The 20,096-nt window shown below is 36.7% G+C and overlaps 1 protein-coding gene across 1 annotated transcript in view; it reads left to right on the top strand.

Annotated features, from left to right (window-relative positions):
- LOC127852203 (coatomer subunit beta-like) overlaps window positions 1-20,096 on the top strand; it is a 47,763-nt gene that overhangs the window by 2,703 nt on the left and 24,964 nt on the right. Inside the window, exon 2 of the mRNA XM_052386077.1 lies at window positions 18,487-18,587. Coding sequence (XP_052242037.1) covers window positions 18,494-18,587 — 94 coding nt within the window. The 5' untranslated portion in view covers window positions 18,487-18,493. The remainder of the gene's footprint in view (window positions 1-18,486; window positions 18,588-20,096) is intronic.

Genomic DNA, 20,096 nt, shown 5'->3' with positions numbered 1-20,096 from the left:
GCACTGTAAGGGTTAAAAGGCACACTGGTATACAACTAAGCAAAACTGATATTGATTATGGTCATAGGCTAGGGCGTTTTGAAAATTGAAAATGCAGACCGGTAGTAATAAAATTCGTATCAAGAAACAAAAAGATCCAGATCATGAAAATGAGCAGGCAGTTAAAACAGGGTAAAATATACCCTAGTGAACACCTTACCCCATTAAACCAAGATGTCTTCAACTCTGTGCGATTAAAGAAAAGAGACACTGTAGAGTCAGTCTGGAGTAGAAGTGGAAAAATCTTTTATAAAAACCGAGATGGCAACATACACAGAGTCTTATACAAGCAATATGACGAATGGCTGAACCTACCATGGCCTCAAAAATAGATATCATGAGCAGAACAGGTGTTTTTTGTGCAGTTTTTTGTTTGTTTTTTATAGATCAGGAAAACACACTATTCATTCATAAATACTGTGATAAAGCAATAACCCAGCAGACCTGAAAACTATAGTTATTTACAATATAAGTAGTCGCACCAGTGATTGTGTGCAGCCTAACTGATTTTGAGAAGTATACAAACATGAACACTGAGGTACAATTACAGATACCAGGGCCTGTATTCACCAACCCATTCTTAGACTTAAGAAGAAAGAATAGACTTAGAACCAAGAAAAATATGTCCAGGGTTTGAATATATACAGACCCCCACTGATGATAATGTCATTAACACAATGTTTGACAAGAATAATGATGTAGATAGAGGTGGTTAATACCACGTTTGACTCAAAGTTAAAGAAATTATTGAATATTCTAATTTAAGGAATTTTCTTTATTCTTAGACTTAAGTCTAAGAATTGTTTGGTGAATACGGGCCCTGTCCTAAATCCAGGAGCAGTTGTACACACGAAGGATTAGTGGCCACTCAACTGTGGCTATAAACATTGTAAAACTTGTGATTTAATCCCTTTTCTTTTGCTTTCGGTGGTAAGGGATAATTACAACAAAACATTATTTACCACTATCCTTGATAGGATCTCTTATTAGATATAAGATTTCCTTACATTAAAGTGATCATTAATACATGACGAGAGCGCCGATGGCGTTAAAAGCATAGGTGCAAGATACAGGGAAGAATGGCGTCACGTGGTATAATGTAGTTCGATATCGCCATCCGCGAATTTCTCAAATCAATAATTTCAAACAATTACCGACTATTTAAATAGATAATCTTTCCATTTACATCAGTGTTTGAAACGCTTATGAAAAATAATTACCCAAGCCTTTCAAAATTTAAGCACGGACAGATCTGAATGATCCAGGGGCTTTTTTTAGAAAAAGGGGAAGACGCTGGGTAAAAGGGGAAAATCGAGTGCGAAAGAGACATATTTGGGGAAAAAATAAAAACTGTTCATTTCAATGTCTATAACTCACCTACAGACTTCAGGTTTTTTTTTTAGAAAAAGAGGCATGTCTCTGACCTTTTTGTTGTTTAACACATGAACAAGTATGATATTAAAGTCAAAGTCCTTAATAAAGTTGCAGGTGTAGATCTAATAATGGGAAATGTTTTCAACTGGGGCCGGGGAACGATGTCATTATTATGATTTCAATTTCATGATGAATGGGTTCACAATCTAGATCTGCTACAATATTGGAAGGGAAAGGTGCTGCAGCTGCCGATTGTCTACTTTCACTTTCACAATAATCCGACAGTATTAATCGATGTTGATTACATGTACCTCTGAATCCTGCTGGGTTTCAACGGTTTTTGATGATTCATTCTTAAAAAATGCGTCAACGCAATTAATATTTTCCGAGTCCGAACGTTTTATTTTGTTCGTGCATGAACGCCAATTGTGAGACTTTTTTCTGTTTTAACGTTTATATCTTGGCTTTCACATAACCCGGATGAAAATTCGACTGGTTTCCGGTAATTAATTGACGAAACACCCTTCTCGCGCAAGACCGGAATCCAGTAAAATAGTCACATGATTAATACGATTAGTTGCCCGGTTTCCATGACGTAATTTAAGAGCTATTTATAGAATCACTGGGATTCCCAGATTTGAGTGTTCGTCGGGATAGAAAGAGAGAGAGAGAGCGAGATCGTTGTACATGGTACAAATTTGATAAGTGTCGACTTCCCAAAAGAAAAAAAAACATTTCTTTGAGGGTAAAATATTATATTTTGGTGAAAAATTATATTTTTGGAGGGGAAATGGTATTTTTAGGGAAAAAATTCTGGTAGGGGAAGACGCCGAATATTGGCGTCACTTTCTTAGTAAAAAAAACCCTGGAATCGAACTATTCTTTTCACAAATGAAAATAGACGCTACCCTATTCGTCTGCGTCAAGAATTTGTCGTAAAACTTGTGGTAAGCGTTAGATGCAGACGTGCACAACAGATTGAGTTCTGAATACAGATTTCTGAATGCAGATTTTTATAGAAACTCCTCACAGCAGTTACTTCCCTTGCTTCGCCCGGTCAGTAACTTCTAGTATAAGGGAGGCCACTGCGTAGGAGATTGAGATTTATAGTGTAGATAGAATTGTTTTACGAACGAAATTTGTTTTAGGTTATAAGAAGATTTTTTGACATAAAACGGTCTTAGAAAAATTCACTAAAAACGGTGTCAGCAATATTCTTGGAAGAAAACGTTAGAAAAACTTTTCCAAAAAAAAATTGTAAGAATGACCATACACTAAATTAAATAGATATTTCGTCTGATTTTTGATCAGGTAAGGCTTCATAATGGGCAACCGATAACGCACCTATGCTAATAAAAACTGTAGATGATAAAAACTGTATCATATTTTGCCCTATTACTCTATTTTGTCATACATGTACATGAACAGATTGATTTAGTAGAAAACAAAATAAACTGATACAGTATGAAACGTCTATACCTAAACTTGTATAATAAATAGTATATTACACTAGCACGTCTTAGCAGTATAATATGATGTACACATGTTCATATTAATTGCGCCGGATAGGTAACAAATATATTTGACACATGTTTGAAAACATGTTAAATCTGTTAATAATATATCATATAATTTATGTCATATATGTTAAAATAAGCTACAATAACACTGTTTAAACAAAATGTTTATAGAAATAAAAAATGGAACTCAACAGCTAAGCAGCTTTAATACAGTTAATGTAAGAACATAGTGGTGTTGTTAGTGTGAGTTAACATAATGTGCTGATACACAATCATCAGCTGTTGGTTAAACAATATAAAGGATAAAATGATAAATTATTGTTTATTTTAACTATACTTTGGTACAACTGGGTTGTAAGTATATTTGACAGTATTTACATGTACATACAATAGCTGCTTTTATGTATACAAGAATCAAAATCCAGTTGGTTATTAGAAAACAGTGTACATTTTATGTGACTTTCACATGTATTCATGTGCTAATTGCCTGTATTTGTAATGTGTTGATGTTTTTGTACACATATTAATAACTACCTTATTATTAACAACATACCTATGTTGTTGGTATATTTGACAGTATTTACATGTACATACAATAGCTGTTTTTATATACACAGGATCAAAATCTAGGTTGATATTATAAAACATTGTATATTTTAAAATGGCGCTTTAGCACATTGAGGGAACTTAAATAATAAAAGATCATATCTGTTAACTTAGTTAAATATTTGTTTTTCTTCCGCAATGTTAACGCTTCTGTTTTGATTCCCATAAGCATTCATGTGCTTATTTTAAATACATGTGTATAATTATATTTTAAATGGCGCTTTATCACATTTAGGGAACTTAAATAATTACGGATCACATCTGTTTAACTTAGTTGAATGTTTGTGGTTTTTAACCAGGTTTTCCGAAGGAAAAAACTGGTTATTAGATTGGTGAATGCGGGCGGGCTGGCTGGCGGGCGGGCGGAACAAGCTTGTGTGGGCCATAACTATGTCGTTCATTGTCAGATTTATAGAATCATTTGGCATGTTAGTAAGAGCAAGAGCCAAACACATTGAACATAATGAAAAAAATACCAAATACTTTGCAAATCTTGAAAAAAGACATTACGAAAGTAAAACCATTCACAAGTTAAAAATAAATAACATTGAAGTCTCAGACATTAAGACTATAATGAATGAACAAAGAAGCTTTTAATATCATAAATACATACCTGTTATCTCTAGCTAATCCCTTTCCAGGGAGTTAATTATCCGGAAAACTTTAAGCGCCGGGAATCATCCACCTCTAATAAAGAAAACCAAGTCAGGTTAAACATAGTACAATGTAACCTAACCGGAAATCAAGAACAACAACTCATCTTTCCTTTCCGGACAACCACGAGTGCACGCCTATTTTGGCTCAGGACTTTTTGGTTCTTTTAATCGTGTTTATTGAAGGATAAATTTTATTTATCTTTTCTGCATATTATTCGGTTTACTTTTTTATACTTTTTATTAACCAGGTTTTCCGAAGGAAAAAATTGGTTATTAGATTGGCGAATGCGGGCGGGCTGGCGGGCTGGCTGGCGGGCTGGCGGAATAAGCTTGTCCGGGCCATAACTATGTCGTTCATTGTCAGATTTTAAAATCATTTGGCACATTTGTTCACCATCATTGGACGGTGTGTCGCGCGAAATAATTACGTCGATATCTCCAAGGTCAAGGTCACACTTTGAGTTCAAAGGTAAAAAATGGCCATAAATGAGCTTGTCAGAGCCATAACTATGTCGTTCATCGTCAGATTTTAAAATCATTTGGCACATTTGTTCACCATCATTGGACGGTGTGTCGCGCGAAATAATTACGTCGATATCTCCAAGGTCAAGGTCACACTTTGAGTTCAAAGGTCAAAAATGGCCATAAATGAGCTTGTCCTGGCCATAACTATGTCATTCATTGTGAGATTTTAAAATCATTTGGCACATTTGTTCACCATCATGGGACGGTGTGTCCCACGAAAGAATCACGTCAATATCTCCAATGTCAAGGTCGCCACGACTAATAATAGATTTTAAAAAAAAAAAATTACAAAGGGGGTTAATTTTTTTTGGTCATTTCAAAAGTTCAGTTTGAATTTTCTCCCTTTATCAGATTTTTTTTCACAACGAAAACCTGGTTTTGTGACAATTTTGTCCCTTGTTGCAGTTTTTGTTATAATTCTGCTTTTGCTGGGTATCTTTGTTTATAGTGCTCATCATGTACATGAGCTTGTGCACCACAAGGTTTTCGTTCCATTTCCTTCTATAGGTAATCCACGAGGACTCCGTGCCTTTTTCCTCAATAAATTATTGAGGGCATTTGTAAAGCGTTTGTTTATTTACATTGTGGTTTAAATTTAACAATTGGTTTTGTCTGTTGTAGGATCTTTCTGTTTCATTTGTTTTCAGAAATGAACTTACAAAAGAGAGGTTTGTGTGGTCACGTCAAGGCAAGGTGGGATTCTCACGACACTTGCCTGGCATGTACCGGTTGTACTCTGCTTAAAAAATGTGAGGTGTGCGATTTATGGTCTTACGACACATGGAAACAAGCTGGTCGCCGTCGGACGTCGATCAGCCGCAAACGCCACGAACCTCTAACAGACGTTGATGATCCAGTGACTTCACTGGTCACGGATGACCAGCTGACATTTCAGTCACCGGATACTGGGCACGATGGTGGTGTCTGTCGGTCGTCATCTGACCGTATGACTCCCACCATACATACCAGCGACATTGATCGTGGACCTAAGGATGGATTAATGTCTGACCAAATGGCAGCCGCCATTCTACGGTCTTTGGCCGGTGACGTAACCGGTCATGATATGACCGGCCGGTCACCGGTCTGGTCCGGTCATGATATGACCGGCCGGTCACCAGTCAGGTCCAGTCCAGTCACTGGTCCGGTCACCTTCACCGGTCTGGTCCAGTCCGGTCCGGTCACCGGTCAACAGTCAGAAGAAGGCATCGATCTTCATCATCGGATGACTCTTCTTCCTACTAGTCATCGACGAATGAATCTTCGTCATCAAGGAGTAGACATGGGACACGCTCATCTTCGTCGAGTGATTCTTATCGCCGCTACACGCGTAAGCAATCACGTCATCGTTAACGGAGATGCTATTCCAGAAGATTCCGGTCTCATCGCAGCCGATCTACATCTGGACATCGCAGCCGATTCAGATTGCGACATTGCAGGAAACGAGGACGTCCACAAACCTCACGTAGACACCTACCATTCGGATAGTCGATCACCGTCTTATTCCTTTATGGAATCACATGTTTCCTCACCACATGAGTCGGCTCCCATGTTGACAGCCACACATGTTGGAACTTCAGGAGCGCAGCTAACAACTACTGCGACATTATCAGCACCACGGGTGTCTTCGACCGTATCTAGTTGTGTAGCCCCTAATGCTATCCATTCGAATCCTGATGTTCTATGGGTACAGAATGCGTCTGGTCATTTTGTACCGGTCAATACTGATAAGCATTATCAAATTTCTGACGTCGTGGATGGTAATTCATCTTTACCAGACAATCTGGCACAAGACAGTTTCATTCCTGTTCCTGCTGTTTCTCTACACACCTCTGTTCCTGTAGAGAGTGAAGCTGAATCGGATGCGGACATTGATACGGATAAATTTTTGGCTTCCAGTAATCAAATTTACGAGCTGATATTCCAGACTCTGGGTGAAGAGTTGTGTCCACGACCTGTGGAGACTTCTTCTAATGCGACGATCTCGATCACTGAACAACTCGTTCGTACGTTTGATCCCACCATGGTTACTAAGGCGCGTTCTCGCTTGGATACGCGCATTCCGATTGATACTACTGTCTTATCTGTTTTTCAATCGTTGGAATCAGTGAATAAAACGATTCCTAAACGAGGAGATATGTGGAAAGTACCGAAGGATTTTGCGGAGACTAAACTTCAGGGACGTAACTACAAACCACCAGTAACCGATCCGACTTCCGGTTTAGATTTTTCTAAATTACCATCGCAGGATCCAGACATCAATAAGCTTTTGCTTACGATGCCTAGTTCATCTACTTCAGTGTCTGTCCCTTTTTCCATGATAGAACATTGCGAAAGTAGAGAGCGAAGATCTTTTGGTCTATCCAACCAGGTAGACTTAATGCTAGCAACCTTGTTACACTTGGTTTGTGATTGGTCTGATTCTGTTCCGGAAAAACTTCGGGATTTATTGATCCACCAATTCACGAACAGCATTATCCCTTTCACATAATGCTGCTTCTTCAATATCTGAGATGTTAAGGATTCGTAGAGATCTTATCCTTTCATCTTTACCTAAAGATTTTCTCTTAGAACCAGGTATGAACTCGCTCAGAACGGCTCCTCTCACATCAGGTTTCCTTTTTGGTGGAAGGATACAAGAAGCAATCACAGCTGACAAGGATGACCAACTTCATGCTTCTTTAGCTAGAAACAATTCTGGACAACGCCAAGAAGCCTTTAAGCAGCCTTCTTCTAGGCCACCAGCAGTTCCAGCAACCAAGAAGTCTAAGAGAAACAATCTTTTCTCTAAAAGACCTGCTGTTCATCTACGGTTGGGTCCTAACAGGCCTTCTTTCTATAACAGACCTTCTTTTTATGTCCCCCACTATAGTAGTGGGGGACATCTTGTTTTTGCCCTGTCTGTTGGTTGGTTGGTCTGTTGGTTTGCGCCAACTTTAAGATTTGCAATAACTTTTGCAATATTGAAGATAGCAACTTGATATTTGGCATGCATATGTATCTCATGGAGCTGCACATTTTGAGGGGTTAAAGGTCAAGGTCATCCTTCAAGGTCAAAGGTCAAATATATGGGTCAAAATCGCTCATTTAATATACACTTTTGCAATATTTCAATATTCAAGATAGCAACTTGATATTTGGCATGCATGTGTATCTCATGGAGCTGCACATTTTGAGTGGTGAAAGGTCAAGGTCATCCTTCAAGGTCAGAGGTCAAATATATGTGGCCGAAATCGCTCATTTTATGAGAACTTTTGCAATATTGAAGATAGCAACTTGATATTTGGCATGCATGTGTATCTCATGGAGCCGCACATTTTGAGTGGTGAAAGGTCAAGGTCAAGGTCATCCTTCAAGGTCAAATATATGGGTCAAAATTGCTCATGTAATGTCACTTCTGCAATATTGAAGCTAGCAATTTTATATTTGACATGCATGTGTATCTCATGGAGCTGCACATTTTGAGTGGTGAAGGGTCAAGGTCATCCTTCAAGGTCAAATGTCATATACGGGGACATAGTGTTTCACAAACACATCTTGTTCTAAGAAGTTTTCTGGTAGAGATTCTGGGAAAAAGAACAAACCCAAGCCTAATCAGAGAAATTTCAAACCTTCTGCTGGCAAGGGCGTACCTCCTCCTTATCAGCCCTAGGTCCCTACCCTTTCTACCTCCACAACCTCCGATGCCGGAAATACCAGTCGGGGCCAGACTTTTCCACTTTTCAAACCGATGGCTTCAAATTAGCTTCGGACGCATGGGTTCATTCTCTGGTTACAAAAGGCCTGACTTTTCAATTCGAAAAAAGGCCTTCACTTTCTCGCGTTCTGATAGAACTGGTATCTCAGCATCCACGTATTCCACAGTCCATTCTCGGGCTCTTGGAAAAACATGCGGTAGAAAGGGTTCATGATCCTTATTATCCAGGATTCTACAGTCGTCTTTTTCTTGTTCAAAAGAAAAATGGTTCCTGGAGACCAGTAATAGATTTAAAAGTGTTCAACATGTACCTTCTCAAACCAACTTTTAAACTGGACACTCCTTCCTTCATACAGAACTCCATCAAACCCCTGCACTGGGGGGTGTCTTTGGATCTGGAAGATGCGTACTTCCATGTTCCTATACATCCCAACTTCCGGAAGTACAGTGAAAACTCGCTATTAAGACCACTTGTGGGACTTTTCAAAAGTGGTCTTAATAGAGAGGACTTTTCAAAAGTGGTCTTAATAGCGAGGTGGTCTTAATTTTGAGTTTTCATGAATTTGATGGACATATAATTACAACTACGTAAATATTCAATGAATTTTAATCTTTTTGCATACAATATAAAAGTTATCCGTTTATACATTGAGAGTCTTCGATTCGCCTTTCATGGCCAAGTCTACCAGTTCCGGGCCATGCCATTTGGTTTGGCGACCGCCACACGAGTTTTTACTAGGGATGTTAACGAATACCCAAATATCCGAATATACTGTTTTCCGAATCGAATATTCGGAAGAAAAAATAAATAATCGAGTATTATTTCAAAGACTTTGTATTCGTAAAATTTGCTTCAAACATTGTCAAAAAAGTTGTTCCTCGTGTCATAATGTTTATTCCGGTAGGCGCGATGATGCGTTGCTATGGTGATGACAGTATACCGGTCATAAATCCCGCTTAAAGCCAGACACTTTGTGTCAAAATTATGATAGGTGCACATTGCGTCGGCAATCAAAACACCGACCTGCACTTGATCCAATGACTCGAATTACATTTAAAATTATCAAAGATTAAATAAGTAAAGGGAAAGCCAACTTTGTGTAAAAAACAAATAAGACCATATGGCAATTAAAACACCGACCCGTCTTGATCTAATATATCGAATTACATTTAAAATGATCAAAGATTAAATGAGTAAAGAAAGAGCCGACTTGGTGTGAAAAACAAAACAGATCGTATGGTTATAATCACGTTGTCTAATCAAAAAAGCTTTTAGAAAATAATTTACTCAACCTCTTATGAGTATTTAGTCACTTCCGGTGAACTTCTGGTAAAAACGAAAGTAGAATTCATGGAGTAATGGTACGGTAAACAAAGTTGACTTTTTTTCAACAGATGTTGACCGAATATCCGAATATTCGTTCGAAAGGGTGACCAAATATTCGAATACCGAAATCGGTATTCGTTGCCATCCCTAGTTTTTACCAAACTAATGGCTGCAGTCAGAGCTCACCTCCGAGTTCACGGGATTGTTCTTCTTCAGTATTTTGACGACTGGCTCTTACATCAATTTGATCGTCATTTACTTCTGACCAACCTAGAATTCTCTTGGAAGGAACTCCTCTCTTTAGGACTCCTTCTCAATGCAGACAAATCAGACCTCATTCCTTCTCAGGACTTCACTTTCGTGGGAATGAATTTCTTGACACATATCAATCGGGTCAGAGCATCATGTCAACGTATATCAGATCTTCTGGTAAAGGTCAACTGGGTTTTGTCCCAATCTCATATAACAGCTCAAGAGTTTCTCTCTCTCAACGGTATCCTGAGCTCAGTAGCAGACTTTGTGCAGTTGGGACGTCTATTTCTACGTCCTCTTCAGCATTATCTCTCAGCTTGTTGGAAATAGTCTCCGGGCAATCTGTTAAAACAGTTTCCAATCCATCCTTCTCTAGTGTCTCATCTTTAGTGGTGGGTAGACGAGGAGACTCTCTTAGCAGGAGTACCACTTCTTCCTCAGCCACAGTCATTACATCTAATCACGGATGCGAGCAAGGAAGGATGGGGTGCTCACCTGGAACCTCTCAGTCTAATAGTTTCAGGGTTGTGGTCTCATCAGGAATCTCGCCTTCATATCAACAATCTAGAAATGCGAGCAGTATTTCTAGCTGTATCTCCTTTCCAGTCACATCTTCGAGACTCTTGTGTGATGGTGTCAACAGTCAACACATCGGTGATGGCTTACATCCAGGCACAGGGGGGAACACATTTGCAATCCCTTTATCTTGACACCAGGAAATTACTTGTTTTTTTGCAAAACACTCAACATTTATATTCTGGCCAAATACATACCAGGTCGCCTCAACGCCCTGACGGATGGGTTGTCTCGCAAACACCAGATACTTCCATCGGAATGGACACTTCATCAAGAAATGACCAACCAGATCTTTTTCAAGTTCGGTTATCCCCTGGTCGATCTATTTGCGACCAGACACAACTACAGACTACCTCTGTTTGGAGTCCAGTTTACGATCCAGCAGCGTGGGCAATAGACACGCTTTCTTTCGCTTGGGACCAACTGGAAGCTTACGCCTATCCCCCACCCATTCTTATTCCCCAAATATTGGCGAAAATCAGGGTGAGCTCATGCCCGATACTCCTGATTGCCCCTTGGTGGCCCAGGAGATTTTGGTTCAACGATCTACTCAGTCTCCTGTACGATTATCCCAGGAAACTTCCTCACAGGTCAGATTTTCTATCTCAAAGCGGCAAACTACATGCGGATCCAGTAATGTTCCACTTACACGGCTGGCCGTTATCAGGCAATCTCTGCAGAAGAAACGTTTTTCTGTCAGGGCTTCAACCCTCGTTGCTTCTGCAAGGAGAAAATCCACCAGAGCAGTCTATGATGCTCGCTGGAAACTCTTCTCTAATTGGTGTATTCGAGGGAAAATTGATCCCCTCAATCCCTCTGCTAGACGCATAGCGGATTTTCTCATCTATCTTTTTGATGATAAGAAACTTTCTCTTAGCTCTATCAAAGGATACAGATCTATGATTTCGCATACATTGGCTTTTACTAAGTCATCACAAATCTGTGCTGATCCAGCAATTTCGGAACTGATTAAAGCTATGGAACTTAAACATCCTGTATCTCGAACACTGGCTCCTAAATGGGATTTAGCTTGTGTGCTTGGTTCGCTTACTAAGGCTTCCTATGAACCTCTTGATCAGGCTTCTTTACAGTTCCTAACCTGGAAGACAGTTTTTCTTCTTACTATGGCTTCGTCCAAACGGAGAAGTGAAATTCATGCTCTTTCTATAGGAGATAACCATCTTCGTTTTGATGCTGTCGATGGATCTGTTACTTTATTATGTCAGCCAGGATTTCTTGCTTAAAATCAACTTCCCTCTATGGCTTCCAAACCCTTCAAAGTTCCAAGTCTTTCTAGAACTTGTGGACATGAAGATGATGATCGACTATTTTGCCCGGTAAGGGCTTTGAAGTTCTACCTTAAGAGAGTAAAGTTTATTCGAGGTTCTCGTAAAAGACTTTTCATTCCATTAAAAGGGGAGGGGGGCGATGTGTCTGCGGCTTCTATTTCCTGTTGGATAGCCTCGACAATTAAGAAGGCTTATTCTTCTCTTTCATCCAGTGATTTATCCCTGTTTAAGATAAGACCGCATGAATTAAGAGCTCTTTCGGCTTCAGGGGCTTATATTAATTATACCCCACTGTCTGAAGTGCTTCAAGCTGCTTTCTGGAGGAATCCTACCACCTTCTCCTCTTTTTATCTTCGTTCTCTTGAGTGCCAACAAGACAATTTGTATACACTGTAACTCCAATATAGTGCGGTCCGTTATTACGCTGTGTCCAATATATTGCGGGGGGTCCTTGGATCCCGTTTTTTCTCCAACCTTCCATTTCTGATTCAAATCCTTGTTATGCAACTTCATGTATTTTCAGAAAATTCAAAGAAGCCGGCGATCACAGCTTGATTGTTTTATCCGTCCGTTTAACTGATTTTAATTGATTAGAGGTTAAACGACACTCGATAGCTAATTGGTGTTAATCTGTTGTGTAATGTCAATAAAGGTGTGAAAACTCGCGAGTCCGTGTTTATTACATGTATTCCCTATCAGAGCGGTTCAGTGCGCTAATTTCAATAAGGCAAGTGCAAGCGGAATAATTATCAAATTAAAGTTTTTTAAAACGATTACCTATTTATGTTTTGTATTTATTGTGTATTGTATTTCATTGTATAAACTATGCTTGTGTAAGTGTGTTATCGTTTATTATATGCTACACATGCTTGATAAATAAAAATATCTGTGTGTGTGTTTAATGTTTCAGTACGTTTATGAAAAAGAAATTTAAAAATCCTGTGTTTTATTTACATACTAACGCAGTGTAATGGTTAACAGAGATGCACTTAAATTTGTGCCCGTTATCAGAAAGTCCATGGAAAGCACGTTTTTTACATGCTGCGTATGACGCAATAAAATATTTCTTTGTACATGTATCGTATTGCATTCAATCTAAATTTAAATTCGCTTGTCCAATGAAAGCTGTGTGCCATAATGCACTGTACTAATTTTTCTGAAAAATGGCGTAGGCATATGAATTTGTTTACGAAATTCGTAAACATATTTCTTGTCATAAATGTTTAACATTATTTTTTCGTAAGTGATGTTGTAATTATATTGGATTATCAGATAAATGTGCACATTAGAAAAGCGGTATGTATACTGTTATCGTTCGATTCGGTTTATATGCATGTATTTGCGGATGACAACACAGCATGACAAAACACAGGACCTATATTATAGGCTATACTATACCTGTTTTTATAGCCCTCTTAAATAAATAAGCTCAAAACTTATAACGCTGTCCGTTTATAACGCTGTTGCGTGGCTTGGACCCCGTCATCCGCGTTATATTGGAGTTACAGTGTGTGTAGGGTCCTCTTGTTGTGGCTCAAACTGTAATTTCTTCTATGGCGTAAGTACTCTAGGCCATCCGAGAATTAAGTACATACAATATGGTACTAACGAAGATAATCTGAGGACATTGTCTACTATCTCTGGCTGAAAACCCTAAAAATGGGTTCTGCTGTGATGGGAAAAAATATGCGAACCTTCCCGCCGCAGCTGCAAAATCAGCTAGAGATAACAGGTATGTATTTATGATATTAAAACAAATTTTTAAAGTAAAATTCATTTTAATTATTAAATACTTACCTGTTATAAGGTAAGTCCCACCTCCCACCCCGCTCATCGACATTTTATGTTTTTGTAAAGGAAAGATGAGTTGTTGTTCTTGATTTCCGGTTAGGTTACATTGTACTATGTTTATCCTGACTTGGTTTTCTTTATTAGATGTGGATGATTCCCAGCGCTTAAAGTTTTCCGGATAATTAACTCCCTGGAAAAGGATTAGCTAGAGATAACAGGTAAGTATTTAATAATTAAAATGAATTTTAATGAATTTTACTTTAAAAATTTGTTTTACTTAAACCTTTATAGCAATAAAAAAGCTATTGACACGAATACTCTTAATAATTCACATTTTTTAAACTTAAATATAAAAAGACTGGCAGAAAATGAGAAACAATCATGCAAAGGCTTACTCACAGAATATGAATGTTAAAATGCTTTAAAAGAGATGGATAATAATAAAAGTTCAGACGGTTTATCCGCAGAATTTTACAAGGTATTTTGGGAAGTTATTAAAACACATTATATTAATTCAATTAACCAATCATTTGTTAATGGACAATTAACCCAACTTCAAAAACAAAGTATTCTTACACTTATTCCAAAACCAGGAAAAAATCTAGATACACTGGATAATTGGAGACCATTAAGTTTATTAAATGTTGACTATAAAATAGCGACCAAAACAATCGCAAACAGGATTAAAAATGTTATTCTGTCTGTTGTTGAGCCAAGACAAACAGGATTTATAAAAGGTAGATTCATTGGCAAGAACGTACGCACAATTTTTGAAACCATTCATTATCTGAATAACAATAATAAGCCAGGATTTCTTTTCTTTGTCGATTATAAAAAAGCATTCGATAGTTTAGATCACGACTTCATGTTTAAAAGTCTCAAACAATTTAATTTTGGAACTGAACTCATACAATGGATTAAATTATTTTATACTTACACAAGTACCATAATTATTAATAACGAACATTTATCTGAGCCTATCCCTATTCAAAGGGGCGTAAAACAAGGCTGTCCATTATCAACAACACTTTTTGTATTAAGCATAGAAATATTGTCCAACTTTATTGAAAACAACGAAGACATCAAAGGAATGAAAATAAAAGAACAAGAAATAAAACAAACATTTTTCGCATGTGATACAACTTATATGACAGATGGATCGAACGCTTAATTCGTTTTCATATTGATAAATACATGTACTATTCAAGACTTCAGTGAAGTTTCTGGACTCAAACTAAATACACAAAAATCCATCGTTATGCGCGTTGGTTCACTTAAAAACACACAAATTATATTTAACAAATATTTTTCATGGACCTCTGAAGAAGCTAAAACACTGGGGTTTTATTTCACCAATGATGAACACCTCAATATAGACAAAAACTTGCAACCAAAATTACTAGCCTTAATAAATTGCTTAAAACAGTGAAAACACAGAAAATTAACACTCCTCGGAAAAGTCACTGTGGTTAAAACTTTTGCCCTGCCAAAGATTATGTACACATTGTCAGCACTCCCAACCCCTTATCATGAAATATTACAAACAATTCATAAATCTATATTCCAGTTTGTATGGGATTGCAAACCGGAAAAAATAAAAAGAACAACCCTAGTTAAACCAATAGAACAGGGGGGGGGGCTGAAACTCACCGATATTACTGCTCTAATACATGCTAATAAGGCCAGTTGGGTCAAAAGATTAACAGACGTAAACAATAAAGGGCAGCGGAAAAATTTCTCTCAGAATGAACTTAATAAATATGGTGGAAATCTTGTATTTGAATTTGCACTTAATGAAAAGCATATTGTTTCCAATTTTAAAAATATATTCCTCAGAGATGTCATTATCTCTTGGAACAAGATTAAATCGAAAGAAAAAGAAGGGCATGTAAATAAAACGATTATATGGAATAACTCGAGGATAGAAAAAAATAACCAACATACCTTCTTCTACCTAAACTGGTTTAATAAGGGTATACAATTCTTAGAACACATATACGACTTTAGGTCAAAAACCTATTATACATTTGAAGCTTTTAAAATCCTTTATGAAATACCCTCAACAGATTATCTTAAATATTACACACTAATCAAATGTATCCCAATAGCTTAGAAACAACAACTATCTCAAATGGATTTTGTCAATTTCAATCATAACACATTACTTGAAAAAGTACAAAAATCAAAAACAGTGTAAATATTTATATAATCTACAACAAACCTTAGAAGAAAATGGTGTAAATATTTATATAATCTACAACAAACCTTAGAAGAAAATAAAACTAAACAAGAAAAGAAATGGGAAGACATAATGTCCCCCCTATGAACAAAGTATCGACTGGAAACATGCTTACCGGTATTTAACACCATTTAAAGCCACCATAGATAACACTTTACGCAATTTTCAATATAAGATTCTAAAGTGCATACTACCAACTAATTCATATTTGTATAACGTCTACTGAATGTAATAACTAGGGTAACTGACATTTTGTGAATTGGTCAGGAATGCATATTTTCCAACATTTTCTGAAATACAGTAACACTAACGTTATTTTTTGCATACAAAATATTTCAGTGTTGAAATTATGGTAACTGCTCCTTTCTTAATTATTTTATTGTTTTAGTAAAGACATAACAATTTGGAGTTTTGTTTCGTTTTTCAAGTGTTATTATAATACTAATCAGAAAATTTGAAAACAAAAAAATGTTATTTTTTTAATAAAACAGTTTTTTGGTCCTCCTGAAAATTAAAAAAAATGTCAGATACGCTACTTTTTACATTCAGAAAATGACATGTGTTCATAATGTCAATTTCGAAAATTTGGTAAAACATTATTTTTACCAAAAAGGTTGACTTAATATTTTAACAGTTGATGTATGTCACCTTAATAAACACAAAAATGGAAAAAAAGTAAAAATGTATAAAACTGTCAGTTACATGACTTATTACAATGTACATTCAGTAGACAAAATGTAATCTAACATCTTCAAGTCTGTGCACTTTTTGTGCAAGTTGTAAGGAAACAATAATACACATTTTATATGAATGTAATTCTGTACAACCCATATGGCAGGAGCTGACATTGTTATTAAATAGAAAACAATTACACATAGAACTGAATGTAATTGTTACTATAGTGGGGGACATATTGTTTTTGCCCTGTCTGTTGGTCTGTGGTTGGTTGGTTTGCGCCAACTTTAACATTTGCAATAACTTTTGCAATATTGAAGATAGGAACTTGATATTTGGCATGCATATGTATCTCATGGAGCTGCACATTTTGAGTGGTGAAAGGTCAAGGTCAAGGTCATCCTTCAAGGTCAAAGGTCAAATATATGGGTTAAAATCGCTCATTTAATGTACACTTTTGCAGTATTTCAATATTCAAGATAGCAACTTGATATTTGGCATGCATGTGTATCTCATGGAGCTGCACACTTTGAGTGGTGAAAGGTCATGGTCAAGGTCATCCTTCAAGGTCAGATGTCAAATATATGTGGCCAAAATCGCTCATTTTATGAGTACTTTTGCAATATTGAAGATAGCAATTTGATATTTGGCATGCATGTGTATCTCATAGAGCTGCACATTTTGAGTGGTGAAAGGTCAAGGTCATCCTTCAAGGTCAGAGGTCTAATATATGTGGCCCAAATCGCTAATTTTATGAATACTTTTGCAATATTGAAGATAGCAACTTGATATTTGGCATGCATGTGTATCTTATGGAGCTGCACATTTTTAGTGGTGAAAGGTCAAGGTCAAGGTCATCCTTCAAGGTCAAATATATGGGTCAAAATTGCTCATGTGATGTCACTTCTGCAATATCGAAGATAGCAATTTTATATTTGAAATGCATGTGTATCTCATGGAGCTGCACATTTTGAGTGGTGAAGGGTCAAGGTCAAGGTCATCCCACAAGGTCAAACATCATATAGGGGGACATTGTGTTTCACAAACACATCTTGTTTTTGGAACTAAAAAAGGAGGCACTCATAATCAAGTGAGTAACTTTATAATTATCCTTATGAAATCTTACATATTCAATACCAAATCAAAAGCCGAAAAGCCAAATATTGAGACCTTCAACAATGCTCTAAGAATGAAAATTATATAATAAAAGCAAATTGCCTTCGAAAAAGGCAAAATTGATCAACTTAATAGAAAATGGCACAACTTTGAAATAACTCATTAAGAATCTTGCCTACATCCACGACATTATAGGATGTTTCTGTTTCTTTTTAAACCGCTAAATTTTTCTCTTTATTTGTGTCAAATGTTGAGAAATATGTCAAATATTGTGGGCCTTTTGATATTTGTTTGATATATATTTATTTATTTTTTCACTTTATTAACGGTATTTTAATTTTATTTTAAACTTATTTATCAATGCTACAACTCTCTTATTATCAAATCTAGCTTTTCCCCTCTCCTTTTCACTCTTTAGAAAATAACATAGCATCGCCTCAACAATATTTTTCTGGTAACAATGTAAAGCAATACCATGTTCATACCTAAACAAATAAAGTGTGTTTTTTTTCTCTTAGTATATACATAAGACACGTATAAGTGCAGACATAGTCAATGCATATGATACTTTAGTATATGTAAGAGACCAAAATGTTGTGTTGCTTCATATGTGTATTCATGTTGTAATAGAGATGTTTGTTGAAAATCAATTTAAAAAAAAAGGATATTTGCAACAAACAATGTAAACACAGGCATACAAATAATAGTGTTATTTTGTTGTATTCTGGACACAATTAAACAGTGTTCGTACCTCCAAATGAACTTTGTTTACGTCAAAATACATGTATGAGTATTTCTGATTTGCAGGATCAAAATGTCTACATTGGCAGAGCAGCCATGTTACACTTTGATCAATCTGCCCTCCGATGCAGAGCCGCCAACAGAGATTCAGCTACGCACTGACCTGGGTAAGATAAGCCAGAGATATTAGGTGTAAATGTTCTTAGGATTAAAATTGCAAGTTTTTTTAAACCGTAACTAAAGCTCCATTCGTTATTGTCGGCTCGGGTAATGCTTAAATATACCTCGGATACTCGTAAGTATAATGAACAGTGTTTTTTTGTCCCCTACCAGTTTCACCAGAGGGGAAGTATGGTTTTCGCTTTGTGTGTCTGTCTGTCTGTGAGTCTGTCACACTTTTCTGGATCCTGCGATAACTTTAAAAGTTCTTAATATTTTTTCATGAAACTTGAAACATGGATAGATGGCAATATGAACATTATGCACATCATTTCATTTTGTTCCTACGTTCCAAAATTCTTGTTGCTATGGCAACAAATAGACTAGAAATACTGCTGAAAATGGTGGTTTTCTGGATCCTGCGATTACTTTAAAAGTTCTTTATATTTTTGCATGAAACTTGAAACATGGATAGATGGCAATATGGACATTATGCACGTCATTTCATTTTGTTCTTATGTCAAAAATTCTTGTTGCTATGGCAACAAATAAAAAAATAAAATAATAATTTGACTATGGTGGAATTTTTGACAATGGTGGAGCCGGTAGGGGACATAATTATATTGCTTGGCAATAGTCTTGTTTTATTCAAAAATTGGGTCCGTTAATAGGCCGCATTCAAAATCAAGGGAAAAAGTGTGTATTTTTCCCAAATTTGAGCTATTGTTCAACTCCCATCCTTCAACCTTAGTAAATATAATACTGAAAACACTTGTATGCTCAATTTTGAAGTATTTTTTAGCAAAACAACAAAAGCACTAATTTCCCAATTTTACATGAAGTCAAAACGCCGCAAATTTTCCCAATCCAAAGGGACCCGGACCCATTCCCAAAATGGTGAAAAAAAACTGCTGAAATTTACCCCGTAAAATAAATTTTCTGTACCCAGGGGTACCTTTAGTATGCCTTAGAGTACCCGAAGTACATTTAAGTAATACCCGGGCTTACAATTACTAATTGAGTGTTACTAACATTATTCTTGCATACAAATAACCTTTGTTTTTAGGATTTTAGTGTCAACACTTCAACACATTTTCCATCAAATGCACAACTTAGTTATTCAGCGACATATTGATCTTTATTTGATGCTTAGAGCTCTAATAGACTTTTTTGTACTTCTCTGTAATGTGTCATTTTAAAACTTGTGTATTAGAACATTTTTATGCCCCCAAAGGAGGGCATATAGTGATCGGACGGTCCGTCTGTCCTTCCGTTACACTTTGCGTTTAGGTTTCGCGTTTAGGTTTTACGAAAAATGCTCATAACTTCTATGTCGCTTAAGATAGCAACTTGATATTTGGCATGCATAATGATATGTATCTCATGGAGCTGCACATTTTGAGTGATGAAAGGTCAAGGTCATCCAATAAGGTCAAATGTCAAATATATGGCTTCAAAGTGGCACAGAAGGTGGCATTGTGTTTCTGACAAACACATCTCTTGTTTGTTTCCTTGTA

The sequence above is a fragment of the Dreissena polymorpha genome, chromosome 12 (genome assembly GCF_020536995.1).
Source record: "Dreissena polymorpha isolate Duluth1 chromosome 12, UMN_Dpol_1.0, whole genome shotgun sequence".
NCBI classification, from domain to species: domain Eukaryota; kingdom Metazoa; phylum Mollusca; class Bivalvia; order Myida; family Dreissenidae; genus Dreissena; species Dreissena polymorpha.
The sequence above is the reverse complement of the archived record's forward strand: the minus strand, read 5'-3'. Positions and strand labels throughout refer to the sequence as shown.